General features: G+C 39.7%; 1 protein-coding gene across 9 annotated transcripts in view; it reads left to right on the top strand.

The window, feature by feature from the left end:
- The window catches only part of LOC136872446 (photoreceptor-specific nuclear receptor), a 310,883-nt gene that overhangs the window by 163,401 nt on the left and 133,434 nt on the right, over positions 1-14,048 (top strand). For 6 of the 9 annotated variants that reach the window (XM_067146263.2, XM_067146260.2, XM_067146261.2 and 3 more), the window contains one exon: positions 229-342. The exons of the other annotated variants lie outside the window; for them this stretch is intronic. In XM_067146263.2, the coding sequence (XP_067002364.1) occupies positions 229-342 (114 nt within the window). The remainder of the gene's footprint in view (positions 1-228; positions 343-14,048) is intronic. 9 annotated transcript variants of the gene reach the window in all.

The following is a 14,048-nucleotide window of genomic DNA, read 5'->3' as shown; positions in this document are numbered from 1 at the left end:
ATCCAACAGAAATCAGGAAAATATCAGAATCTATCAGTTTCGTAGAACACAGTTCATCCTATTACTACCAGAGTGTCATCAGATTCCATCGGTTTCACACAGCATAGTTCATCCCATAATAGCCAGGATTCTCAGAGTACAGTTCATCCTACCAATCCTATCCCCTAAAATCCATAACTCAGGAAAAAAAGAGATAACCCGATCTTATCACGATAATGTTTGCTTCAGATGTCCGTGATTCGAATCGAGATCTCTTCACCTCACCATCCCTGGACCTGTACTACTCTGGCAGGCGGTCGTCTGGCTACAAGTGCACCGTCTACACAGTGTCCATAGCGCAAAGTAGGAATCTAATATTCACTTTATTAATTAGCAGTACTTCTGTGTGCATCAGTGATATTTTTTTTAAAAAAAGTTCACACATGTAATCCTATCCAAACCAAATCCTTAAGTAGAATTGGCATCCATAGACAAATTGCTGGCTAGTTCTTGACGACACTCCATATACCGCAGAGGTCGACTTGCGGGAAGAACAAATCTAGGCTTAAAGTAGATGGACAAGTTGCAAGTTAGCTTTAAACTAGAAATTGGGACGCTTATTTGGGTCGTGATGCTGGGGTGACTGATGATAATGAAGATGATAATTGATGTTTTAAGGGACAAAACACTGAGGTCATTAACCCCGTGATTTGGATTTGTACCTCCAACAGTGTGTTTTGAAAATAACCTATTGTATCTAATTGTTTCTTAAAGAACAAGCAATAGGTATCAATCACTGCAGGGCTAAGTAATATTACTTCACTCTCAAAGAAGTTTCTATGAATTCGAATATTTCCCACAAAATGAGTAGGTCTATAAATGTGCCAGAGGTTGACGTCATGTCTTGAAAAGGTGGAATGTTATTTTTTAAATCCTTTCCTGCTTTAGTGCAGGACCCGCTTTGATGCACTCGGCTCTCTACATACCGTCGTTTAGGGTGACATTTACAAGGTTCATGTCCTCTTATAGCCCCCGCTTCTTTGGTCTTCCACGTGACCGGCGTCCTGCAGGGTTGAGTTTCAGTGTCATCCTCCCGACTGACTTTTCAACGCAGCTAAAAACCATCGCTGTGGAGTCTCAACCATTTTATCCTGTAATCGTCGCTAGCCTTAATGTGTTCCGGACGTTTTGCCTGGTGGCATGATCCAACCTACTGACTACCAGTAGTGAAGCATCTTCTTTTCCATAACCTATAATTATTGTTCATATTTTCTTGCAGATGGCCAGCATTCCGCCTCGTATAACGCCGCGGGGCGAGAGAGTGTCTTGCACATATTTGATTTCAAGTACGATAGCATCTTCCGATCGACTCCCGAGACACGTTAATTCATCTAGGTTATGCTCACTCTGTGTCGTATGTCTTGCAGAGTACTGCAATCTGAAGAGGAGAGTCATTCCTATTCGCATTTGAACACTGCTGTTTTGTTGACTTCAAAGCCATTAGTTCTAAATGATTGATCAATTTCCTCTCCATACACCGTGTACTTTGTTCGTTCAGTCACAGTTCGCACTCATTTAGGCTGATATCATGGAAACGCAGAAGACTGACGAAGAGATGGTAGATGATGCGTGAGGAAAACTTTTACGCTAAATTCCCATGCATGAGTGATACGGGAAACGCACAAAACAAATTTAATAGGTGTAAAACCGCACAGTGTTGCCAAGTCTATAGAATTCGATGTGTTCAGTAAATTTTGTCAAAATTCAGGAAGATCGACTCCAGAGACACGTTAATTCATCTAGGTTATGCTCACTCTACCACTAGAACATTAAGCACTCACAAACTTAACACACAGATAGAATCTTATAACTTTATTCGTTAATCTAGACTTATTTCCGCTCTTCTTATAGATGTCGTTCTTTAAGAGACGTAGAAATTCCATGCAAAGTTAAAAAAACGTAACAGAATATAGATAATATATTCTTCTTCAATAGCTCCTATCGGTGACGTGATAGGTATTGTTCTCATATCCAGGCGCAGGCAGTTCACATGTACAGGGTCTCTCATATAAACTCCGATCGAACGTACGGTGTATGTACTCTGGGCTACGGCAGCTGCAGTATGGGAGACGCGCGCATAGTTCTGCAGGTCGGATGCTCTTCTCGACGCCAACCCTATGTGGAGGTTTGTAATCACTGTTGCGATTTTCTGTGATGGCTGGTAGTGTAGAGCGTTGTCTGAATATGAAGAGGAGGATGTTGAGGCAAACACAAACAGCCAGACTCCAGGCCAGAAGAATTAATGATGTGATTAAAATCCCCGCCTGGACGGGCATCGAACCCCGGACACTCTGGACCTAAGACCTCAACGCTAATCATTCAGCCAAGGAGTTATATATTATTATTATTATTATTATTATTATTATTATTATTATTATTATTACTCCTTAAAGATGGGTATTCTATTATATGTAAACAATCTTAAATACCAACCGACTTAGAGATTACACATCATAACCTTGAGTACAACGATCATCTAACTAACTGAAAGGGAAGAAGAAGAAGAACAATAAATTAAGTTCCTAGTAGGGGAACATGATTTAATTTCACCTTTCTTTTCTTCTTCTGTTTCTACCGCTTTTCCCCAGATTTTTGGGGTCGCGGATGCGAACTTCTTCATACATGTGGATTTGGCCCTGTTGTACGGCCAGATGCCCTTCCTGACGCCAACCCTATATGGAGGGATTTAATCACTATTGCGTGTTTCTGTGGTAGTTGGTAGTGTAGTGTGTTGTCTGAATATGAAGATGAAAGTGTTGGAACAAACACAAACACCCAGTCCCCAGGCCAGAAGAATAAATCTCCGACTAAAATCCCCGACCTGGCCGGGAATCGAACCCGGGACTCTCTGAACCGAAGGCCTCAACGCTGATCATTCAGCCAACGAGTCGGACACTTGATTTAATTTCACCAATTTAGAATATTACATCAAAAAAGAATGCAAAGTATTCAAGCTGTATATATTCGTCCGGTAGTGTCTTAGCGGTGTACTCGCTAGCCTCTTAGAGGAGTGTATTCCCGGGCGAGTTGGCCGTGCGGTCATGGTCGTGCAGCTGTGAGCTCGCATCCGGGAGATAGTGGGTTCGAACCCCACTGTCGGCAGCCCTGAAGATGGTTTTCCGTGGTTTCCCATTTTCACACCAGGCAAATGCTGGGGCTGTACCTTAATTAAGGCCACGGCCACTTCCTTCCCATTGCTAGGCCTTTCCTGTCCATTCGTCGCCATAAGACCTATCTGTGTCAGTGCGACGTAAAGCAAAATAGCAAAAAAAAAAAAAAAAAAAAAAGAGGAATGTATAAGTCCAAATTCCATTTATGCAACCTCAGTATCCGTCCAATATAATTCCACTGCCGTTCCTAGATAGCAGCGCCATCGGAGAGTTGAAATTGGAAAGCAGGCCGCCTCGATAACGTAACTTCAGAAAATCTGTAACTCCGAAGTTGCCACACTGGGACGAAACACTGGATATTTCATTATTTAAAAATCTTTGAGAACTTCATACTTACAGGCTTTGATCCAAAAAAAGAAATGGCAGAAAGTGTGGAAGACCAAGGCAATTGATGATTACGGAACTGTGTGAAGAATACGCCTGGTTTTAATTTTCCTCGCAAGCTTTAGATTACTCTAAACAAGATGCGGCACATCACTCATGGTACATACGCTGACATGCTCTTCATTGAGGGTAGAATAAGGTGCCCTTTTTCAGAGTACAGTTGCCGGAATGACAGACTAACAATCCGTCACATCGTCCAAGAGCGGCCTCTGAGATTATATCCAGGACGCTTCAAAGATCTTATGATCGCAACGAATGATCCAGTCTACTTATATGAAAGAGTTTTGTGTTGAAAGAATTTTTAAAGAGTTGTGTCGGTCATGTCCAGAGAAAAATGCAATTTTTAAATTTCCATCCTGTCTGTCTGTCTGTCTGTCTGTCTGTCTGTCTGTCTGTCTGTCTATATGCATGCATGTACGACTACCACGAGAAAAAGGCGAAACAAAATACAATGAAAATCGGTATTTAAGTTCCTGGGATAACGCACTACAATTTAGGCTATAAACAGTTTTATTCACTGTGGGTGAAATAGCAGTTCAGAGGAAAGTCTAAAAATAATTCTCGAATACCTCCGTTAATACTGGTTCTTTCAATAAATACTGCATTACAATAACTGTACAAAATACGATTTCCGATCTTATGCCTAGTGCACATTGGTCCTACGACGAATAATAACGTAAATATTTCCTTTTCCTTCAACATATATCCTCCTTCCTATCGCTGTGAATGCTAATCACATCGAATAACCTTTGTAATAAATAGAAGAAAAATGGAAAATTCTTTCGGCCTAAATGGAGTTCCGAAAAGGCACCTAAAATCACCTGTTTCTTCACTCTTTTTCTTTCTAATCAAAACCTAGCCAAATTAATGTATTTACATAATTCTTTCCGTAATGTGTTCCTTGGTTCAATACCCTCAGGCATTTCCTGATTGTTTGAAAAATGTCCACACCGAATATAGTTATAAGGGCGTAAGTGAAACTCTGCATTGACTCACATTAGCGCTCTTACTGGTAGAAAAAGGCAAACTGCTCATCTAATCAACCGCATAACGATGATTAAGGGAAGTATTGTAATTTTTTAAATAAATAAAGAATATATTTTCATACGCTATTATATTTTATTTACGTAAAATTCGTAGCTCACATCCCTAGGATGTTTTCAATACTGAGTTGCTTGCCTAAACCAATAATACTGCATTACGCCTCCAACACCTCTCTTAATCATCACAGGATGAGATAATGCTTCTAAAATAAACCCTCATGGCGCAACAGCCACGAAGGGCTATGGATAGAGGCATGATTTTTTCACATTAATTTTTGAACGATTTCGCGAGAAGGACACTAATTTTCGCCTTATTTCGCGAAATAGATATTGACGTATCGCTTTAATAAAATTTTAAAATTAATCATTAAAGGTTTAATTACTGTCACTGATCGTTGATTGTGGAGGTTTAATTGATGGACTGTACATACCTGGTACATACTTTTGAAGCCATTTCCGGACTGCAGGGTCGTCTACCTTCTCCAGTGGGCTGTTGGATTTGAGTAGCATCGCTATTGTTTCGTGAATAAATTCTACTTTTTTACTCTTAGCTTTCTTTTTCATATCTAATGAGAGTCCTATTGTTGCCTGCCGTTTCACTGTTGGAGTGCTAAATTTACGTTCTGAATGTTCCTTAGTTTTAAAACAATGTTTTGAGACAGTATCTTCTTTTTCCCACTCGATACGAACATTACAAAATTTACACATTAAAATATTGCTTTCCGAAACGTATAAACCTTCACTCGCAAACTGTTTAGCTCTGCTGTGCACCGTAACACTTGTCGAGCGACCCGTCTTCACTACTGTCTGTGGTCACTTTCTTAATTTTACCTGACCACGAAGCCGAAACACACCAGTGAATTGTGCTGTTTGTGGACGTCATTAGGGATTCCAGGATTGCACAATGCCATGAGGACACAGGTTGAGGTGGGATTACCAGCCACCAAAAGAACAACGTTCCAAACACCTTTTCTTTGATGCTATGACTTAAAGAGTTTTTCCAGAACATTAATGATAACATATTTCTTTCCTGCTGATGAATCTTTTTACGCTCTTCCTTTTCTTTTCATACATAATCTTGGAACAAAATGTCAAGTTCGTTATTCACTCCAGATTTTGCAGTAATATCGCGCTTATCACGAAATAATTGAATTTCGCTTTAAAATGGCCATATCGCTTTAATTTGCTTTAATTCGCGAACATAATATCCATATTTTCTTAACCAGAAACATATGATTTGTAAAGATATCCCAAAATCGCTTCAAAATATTTTTTGTCGCGCTTATCGTTAATGCGAAAAAATCATGCCTCTAGCTATGGCCTACCAAACGACCGCTGCTCAACCCGAACGCCTGCAGATGCAGATTACGAGGTGTCATGCCGTCAGCACGACGAAACCTCTCGGCCGTTATTCTTGGCTTTCTAGACAGAGGCTCCATCTCACCGTCAGTTAGCTCCTCAATTGTAATCACGTAGGCTGAATGGACTTCAAGCCAGCCCTCAGATCTAGAAATCGAACCCGGGATCTCCGGGTAAGAGGCAGGCACGCTACCCCTGCACTGTGGGGCCGGCCAGATAATGCTTCACCTACTCTAATTCTCTGAGTTGAATGTATTGTCTGCCCCAAAGGGGTTTGTAATCTCGCCAAGTCAAACAAATCTCTGAATATTGGCAGGGAGGAGCTGAAGTGTAAGATAACTTTCCTTTTATTAACCTATGCATCCTCTGGATCATACATATTCTGATAATTACTGATTACATGCCATACTGGTCCATCCATCTATTACCTACACTGTGCTGTATTTCAGTCCCCAATCCTCCATCACTTTGTACGTATGAACCTAGACATTTATACTTCCTGACCAGGCGTAGTACTTCTTCTTGCAGGTTAATATACAGTGTTGCCAAAATATATTTTCAAGATCCGCTAAATACTACTAAAAATCAGCTAAAATTCCGCCAAGAAATCCGATCTCAAATAATGAGCAATAAAAATGAGCAATAATAATAATAATAATAATAATAATAAGAATAATAATAATAATAATAATAATAATAATAATAATAATAAAAGTAAATGTCTGCGTTCACCTGATCTGTAAGCCGGCGAACTAAAACTTTTAGACGTTTTACTGCCAGGTGCAAACTAGGTGACTCCCCTACCTCAAGGGCCACACACAGAACAGGTCAGTTCATTAAACGGTCTTCCTTCATGGCATAAAAATGAACGCTACTCTCTCACAGTTTCATTATCTGTCGTCATTCGTCAACTAAGAGATAACCTTTCCGCGCTCATTATAAAATTTATGATACCATGATCTCATAACATCAAATCCAAATAACATGTTTTCATCATGTGACTGCTAGCTCCTGACAAGAAATACGGAATATCTCGGAGACAGACTGAAGTAAAAATTTAAAAAATCGTAAAATGAATAAAACACTAAATTCCGCTATAATAAATCTAGAATTCCGCCAAAAAATCCGCTGTCCGCTAAATGATATAGTTCTCCGCCGACAGTCTTATAATTCCGTCAAATTTAGCGGAAAATCCGCTAAGTTGGCAACACTGTTAATATACAGATCTTGTGCTTCCTTCTTACACATATACATACTGTTTTCACCCTGCTGCTTCCTATTCCGCCTTCTTTCACAGCGATACTGAGAAAACTATACCGTTTCAACAACTGGAATTGACACAATATACAGGTTGTTATGTGCCCCTTACAGAAAAAATACTAAGGTCATACCACAACCATAATTTTTCCATATTTCAAAGAAAAATTTTCTTACAATGAAGCGGTTGTGTCATTTCAACCGTGTTGGCTCCTATCGATACGAGTTCGATCTAAACATTCCCTGAGTTCTCCTGCCTTTCACAGCGATACTGAGAAAATGAAAAGCAATTAGAATATTGAGACTGGCACCGCATGCAAAAACAATAATGATGACGTTCATATTTGAAGTGTTTAGTGAAAAATCAGCAAAGTGAATGAATCATCTTCACCAGTCTGGCCTATGTAACAACATTACTTATATCTATAAGAACAAGATTGAACCTTTACCGCTTATTTTAGGGAGTAACTAGCAAATTCTCTGTGGTGTAGTGGTTAGTATGATTAGCTGCCACCCCCGGAGGTACGGGTTCGATTCCGGGCTTTGCCACGAAATTCGAAAAATTGTACACGGGCTGGAATGGAGTCCACTCAGCTTCGGCAGATCAAATGAGTAGAGGTGGGTTCGATTCTCACATTAGCCTTCTTGGAAGTGGTTTTCCGTGGTTTCTCACTTCCCCTCCAGGCAAATGCCGGGATGGTACATAACTTAAGGTCACGGCCGCTTCCTTCACTCTTCCTTGTCTATCCCTTCCAATTTTCCCACCCCCCACAAGGCCTCTGTTCAGCATAGCAGGTGAGGCCTCCTGGGCGAGGTACTGGTCATTCTCCCCAATTGTATCCCCCGACCCAATGTCTCATGCTCCAGGGCACTGCCCTTGAAGCGGTAGAGGTGATATCCCTCGCTGAGTCCGAGGGAAAAATACTCTGGAGGGTAAACAGTTTAAGCAGAAGAAGAACTAGCAAATTTAATTGTTGGTTGCTTCATTAGAGATCCTGGATTTTCATGGACGAGATACGATTCGTGCGAGGTACAATTTTACATGCTTGTTCCTTTCGCGATAAAATAGCTCCCATTCAGTGAGATTTTTGTCATTTTATTGCAATTAGCAACAACATCTTCATTTGCTCTACTGGCATAAGACTGAAGTAAGTCCTACTGCCTGCTTTGAATTGCTCGCCTTTAGAAAAAATAATAGACTTGGCATTAGAGCCTCCGTGACTCAAGCGGCAGCGCGCTAGCCCTCACCGCTTGGTTCTGTCGTTTAATTTTCAGTCACTCCATGTGCGATTTGTGCTGGACAAGTTTTTCTCCGGGTACTCCGGTTTTCCCTTTAATCTTTCATTCTAGCAACACTCTGCAATATCATTTCATTTCGTTTATCAGTCAAATATTATTGCCCCAGAGGAGTGCGACAGGCTTCGGCAGTCGGCATAATTCCTATCCTCGCCGCTAGATGGGGCCTTCATTAATTCCATTCCTGACCCAGTCGAATAACTGGAAACTGGCTGTGGATTTTTCATTTTCATTAGACTATCAATATTAATATGTTAATTTCCAATTTCCAGTTTTTTCTTCTTCTTTTTTTTTTTTTTTTTTTTTTTGCTATTTGCTTTACGTCGCACTGACACAGAAGGTCTTATGGCGAAATGGGACAGGAAAGGCCTAGGAAAGGGAAGGAAGCGGCCGTGGCCTTAATTAAGGTACAGCCCCAACATTTGCGTGGTGTGAAATTGGGAAACCACGGAAACCACAGTGGGGTTCGAACCCACTATCCCCCGATTACTGGATACTGGCCGCACTTAAGCGACTGCAGCTATCGAGCTCGGTGGCTTGCATACCAGTACGCTAAATAATTAAATAAATTCATTAAATATATAAATACATAAATAAATATGGAATTTCGATATGGATTTATGATATGTCCATATATTACTCGTTTGAACTAAGTGAAGTGCTGACACTACTCCTAGTCGGTCGAGAGTTTTTCTAATCCCTTCAAGCACTAAAGAACACTATTCCACTAACAAGTTGGTGTAAGTGCCTCTGATAAATCTCTACAGCCATCGATTCTGTCTCCAAGTTTGTCGACTCAGGATTTATGTGCTGGCTCCTTGATTAATGCGTTTTAAAGCCACACCGTAATCTAGAGACCAAAAATGTGCTCGTCCCTTGGCAGCGCGAAGTTTGCCTCACGTTTGTTTTTCCCAGTAGGCGAGGCGCAAGGAAGTTAAGCTGTAGCAAGTAATTTACGGCGCCGCTTGCAGGGAGAGTAATCCAAGGAGAGCTGGCGCTGGACTTCACTCAAACCTCTAAGTCCTGGCATCACTCTCTTTGGCCTCTACAACAGCAGTTTCAGAGTCTAAGCGAGGCTCAATGTAGGGAATGTATTTCATTAGTATATAATTAAATGTACTAGTTGATAACCGGCGTGCGCTGCTGCGCCTCAATGAATTAAAGATGCTTTTAATTAATTCTACTTTAAGAAATTTTTATTAACATTTTTCTTCATAATGTTTTTCTTATTACTTACTTGTAATTTCACTTTCAAAACAAAGACATAATTATTGTAAATATGGTCTATTCTTTTATATTCCTGTTTCTATTAATTCAATCAAACTATTTCTATATGCTTACATAAATGGAGATTTATTTTCATGATGCATGATACTCATTACAACGCGAGAGGATACTGACATTTTTTGTATTTTAATCTGTTGTAAAAATGAACAGATTCCTCGGCAATGAGTTGCCTAGTTACATGAAAGTACATCACGAACCCGGCATGTTGGATTGCTATATCTAAATAACAGGCAATGAGTTGTCTAGTTTCATGAACCTCCTATCATGAGAGATACTTCATAAAACATGGCGCCGTGTTCCCATCCTCCTATATACAGCATTTCTTACGAGACTACCATGATACAGAGGAAGTCAGGAAGTCACTGTCGCCTAGCGACAATCTATTCATCAAAATCGATCCAAATCTTGGCGCGGCTTTATAATTAAATGAACTACATGAAATAAATATACCTCCGTTGACTTTTCAAGAATGCAAGTTTTTTTCTGTATTATTGAGACGATTTGGAAGATTTTGTTACAAACCGCACCTTTTAACTCCCTCTGGTTAATGAGCTGCCTAGTTGCCTAGTTACATGAAAGTACATCACGAACCCGGCATGTTGGATTGCTATATCTAAATAACAGACAATGAGTTGCCTAGTTTCATGAACCTCCTAGCAAGAAGGATACTTCATAAAACATGGCGCTGTGTTCCCATCCTCCCATATACAGCATTTCATACAGCACTATCATGATACAGAGTAGTCGCTGTCGCCTAGCGACAATCTGTCCCTCAAGATCGATCCAAATCTTGGTGCGGCTTTGTAATTAAATGAATTACGTAAAATAAATATATTTCCTTTGACTTTTCAAGAAATGCAAGATTTTTCCTGTAGTATTGAGACGATGTGGAAGATATTGCTACAAACCGCACCTTTCAACTCCCTCTGGTTTATGATCTTGAGTTTTGAGAAACATTAGCTTTTTATATAGAGATATTATGGCTCCATGGCTAAATGGTTAGCGTGCTGGCCTTTGGTCACGAAAGACCCGGGTTCGATTTCCGGCAGGATAGGGAATTTTAACCATCATTTGTAATTTCCGCTGGCACGGGGGCTGGGTGTTTGTGTCGCATTCATCACCATTTCATCCTCATCATGACGCGCAGGTCGCCTCCAGGGGTCAAATCAAAAGACCTGCACATGGCGAGCCGAACTTGTCCTTGGGCACTCCCAGCACTAAAAGTCAAACGTCGTTTCGTTTCATTTAGCAATATATCAAGTTCAAACGAACTTGAAAACTTATTAATAATACAGATAATGAACTTCATTTCGGTCCCGTATTGACTTTAAATATTTAGGATAAAATTTAAAAAAATGTAATTGTATTAAGTCCACCTATTCAATACAACTTATTGCCATTTAAATGGTCTGTCTAAAAATGCTACATAGTAGGACATGTTTCGACCTAGCTTAGAGGTCATATTCAGCTTAAAACAACACAAGGATGAAAAGCATGTATACAAACAGTGATACATATAAAACTTAAAAGGAGATAAAATTACAATCAAAATCCATGTTTAGAAATGTTCATTGCTTCAATCTTCAAAATAAATAAATAAATAAATAAATAAATAAATAAATAAATAAATAAACACACACATAAATAAATAGCCTTGTGAATGCCTGAAATGCAGGGTCAATGCTAAGTTTAAGTCATCAGGTGAGCAGGTCCTGAAGGGCATTATTATATAGGTTATTTCCTACGTATTACTGCACGTTACACACCTATGTAGTCTAAATTCCGAGTGGATGCAATTCTGTTTTTCGAGATCAACAATTCGTGAAAACGCATTTTTACAATAATGACATTTGTATAGCTTTTCCCCCGGGGGAAGGTTGAGATTCCTTCTTGGTGAAAGCGTACCCCTGCATTTTTCTTTCTTCCACAGCTTCTCCTCAGAATGTTGTAGACGTGTCTTTTAACTTCATGAGCTTATCCCCCGTTGGAAATTCTCTGTTACATACTTCACATGTGCATATCCTCTTTTAACTATGTGTTCCGTGATTACTTATAAGGTCACTACTTCATGCGAACGTCTTAATGTCTATTTGACAACAGTCTTACTACTTCCCCGAGTGATCAGAAGATGACCATCACGATTCCCTCTTCGTGGAGGCGTACTATTGTATGTTGTGTATTTCGCCCCTGTCCTGAGAAAGTACTTTAACATACTTTACACTTGCGCGGCTTCTTTCCGCAGTGCACGCGATGATGATTTTTATGTTTACCACTTTATAAAAACCTCTTGTTGTAATCTTGGCACTTTTACTGTTTTATCCCGGAGTGATCAGGAAGGTGACTTTCAGGTTTCCGTCTTTGTGGAAGCGCATTGTTATATATTTAACCCTTGCAAAATTTCTGTAATATGTATTTTAACCGACCCAGCTTATCACAGGGCTTGAACCAAACGTGTATCCCGTAAGGTTAGTGATCTGTACACACAATTTTTCCTAGGTATTTCCATTATTGCCTTATTTTCAAGATCTAATAGGTGGACTTAAAACAATTAAATTTATCCCAGAAAATTATTAATATCTCTCCATAAACGATTACGACTTCGAAAGAATCCCCGGAAGAAAAGGAGAAAAATTACACACTACCTGCAAGACCACTGTCAGTATCATGTAGCAACACTCGCTCAGTATAGATGAACGTATTTAGATAGCATGTTTTATTTTCAAACCATCGTGGAATATCAGTTAAATGGATACAGCCAAACAAAATAAAATGCAAAACACATACGAATGTCACAAACGTTTTTTTACACTCGTAAAATGTAGAAAGGAAACAGTGTAAGATTTTACATTTTTTTAGCACATCGTCTTCCCCACAAGTCACTTGTTCATATTAAAAACTATTTTTAATTCCATCATACGTGTGAAAAATTTCAAGCCCTATTTTACAAAATATAACAAGGATTAGTTCAACATGAATAGATTTTAAAATTGACAAACACGATCATATGAATACACAAATAAAAATAAACAGTTTCAATACATTCTCCGCATCACTTGATTTTGATCACATATACAATTCATTAATGTGTATTTGTACAGCTCACCGACTTATTGTTAAATCGCCCATGATGTTTCTGCTCGAAGAGATGTGCTTTATGTTCTAATTGTGGAGCCGGCATTGTTACGCCTTCAACGTCATTATTTATATTTAAAATACAGGAGTGCAATACAATGGTCAGTACTATCACTAGTCTGTGCTATAGCTCAAACCGTATTCGTTATTTCATAGTCTGGAATAGCGAGTTATGTTTTTGTTTTGGATTCGCACAAGCCTGTCTGTTTTTGGTTCATGAGAAGAAAAGGTAAAATTTACGTAAATCGGATTAATTCAAATTCAATAAATTTGTTACGTCTATGGGTTGGCTTTGCTTTGAAGGAAGGTGAAGAATAGAGCGAAAAAACGGATGCGTTTATCATTATTATACGTACTGTACCTTTTGATTTAAGGTAAAATACTGTCCACAACTTATCTTTTCTATCGTATTTTCTAGTTTCATAGCATACCGGGTGGGCAAATTAAAATTGGACCACAAAATACTGAGCCTTGTTAATGAACATCATAGCAGATGCTGGAAATGGCCTCATCTGACGAACTGAAGAACTGAGGATCCGGAAGTCCTGACTCCACTTCACTTAGAAACCACCTGCAGAACTCAGCATGCGAAGGTTCGCCTGGACGTTTTAACGCATGCACAAGAGTAAATTTGCCGGTCCTTTTTTGACAATGTACCGAGCTCGATAGCTGCAGTCGCTTAAGTGCGGCCAGTATCCAGTATTCGGGAGATTGTAGGTTCGATCCCCACTGTCGGCAGCCCTGAAAATGGTTTTCCGTGCTTTCCCATTTTCACACCAGGCAAATGCTGGTGTTACCCCCCACCAACAGCACGTGGCAACCCATCCACATCTTGACCACGCCCAATGTTGCTTAACTTCGGAGATCTCACGGGATCCTGTGTTTCAACACGGCTACGGCCGTTGGCTCCTATTCATTAACAATGGTCAATTCCGCACAGGTTTTCCACGAGTCGTGCTTCGCATAACACTCGACAGTGAATACACTCTGTTTTATTGTGAGCATCATTTTGTGTTCCATTCAACTGGTCACTAAACACGTCTGCTCCTCTCACTCAGACGTAGCGACACAGCAACATGTG

This window comes from Anabrus simplex, chromosome 4 (assembly GCF_040414725.1).
Source record: "Anabrus simplex isolate iqAnaSimp1 chromosome 4, ASM4041472v1, whole genome shotgun sequence".
NCBI lineage: Eukaryota > Metazoa > Arthropoda > Insecta > Orthoptera > Tettigoniidae > Anabrus > Anabrus simplex.
Note: the sequence above shows the minus strand (reverse complement) of the source record. Positions and strands in the feature narration are given on the sequence as shown.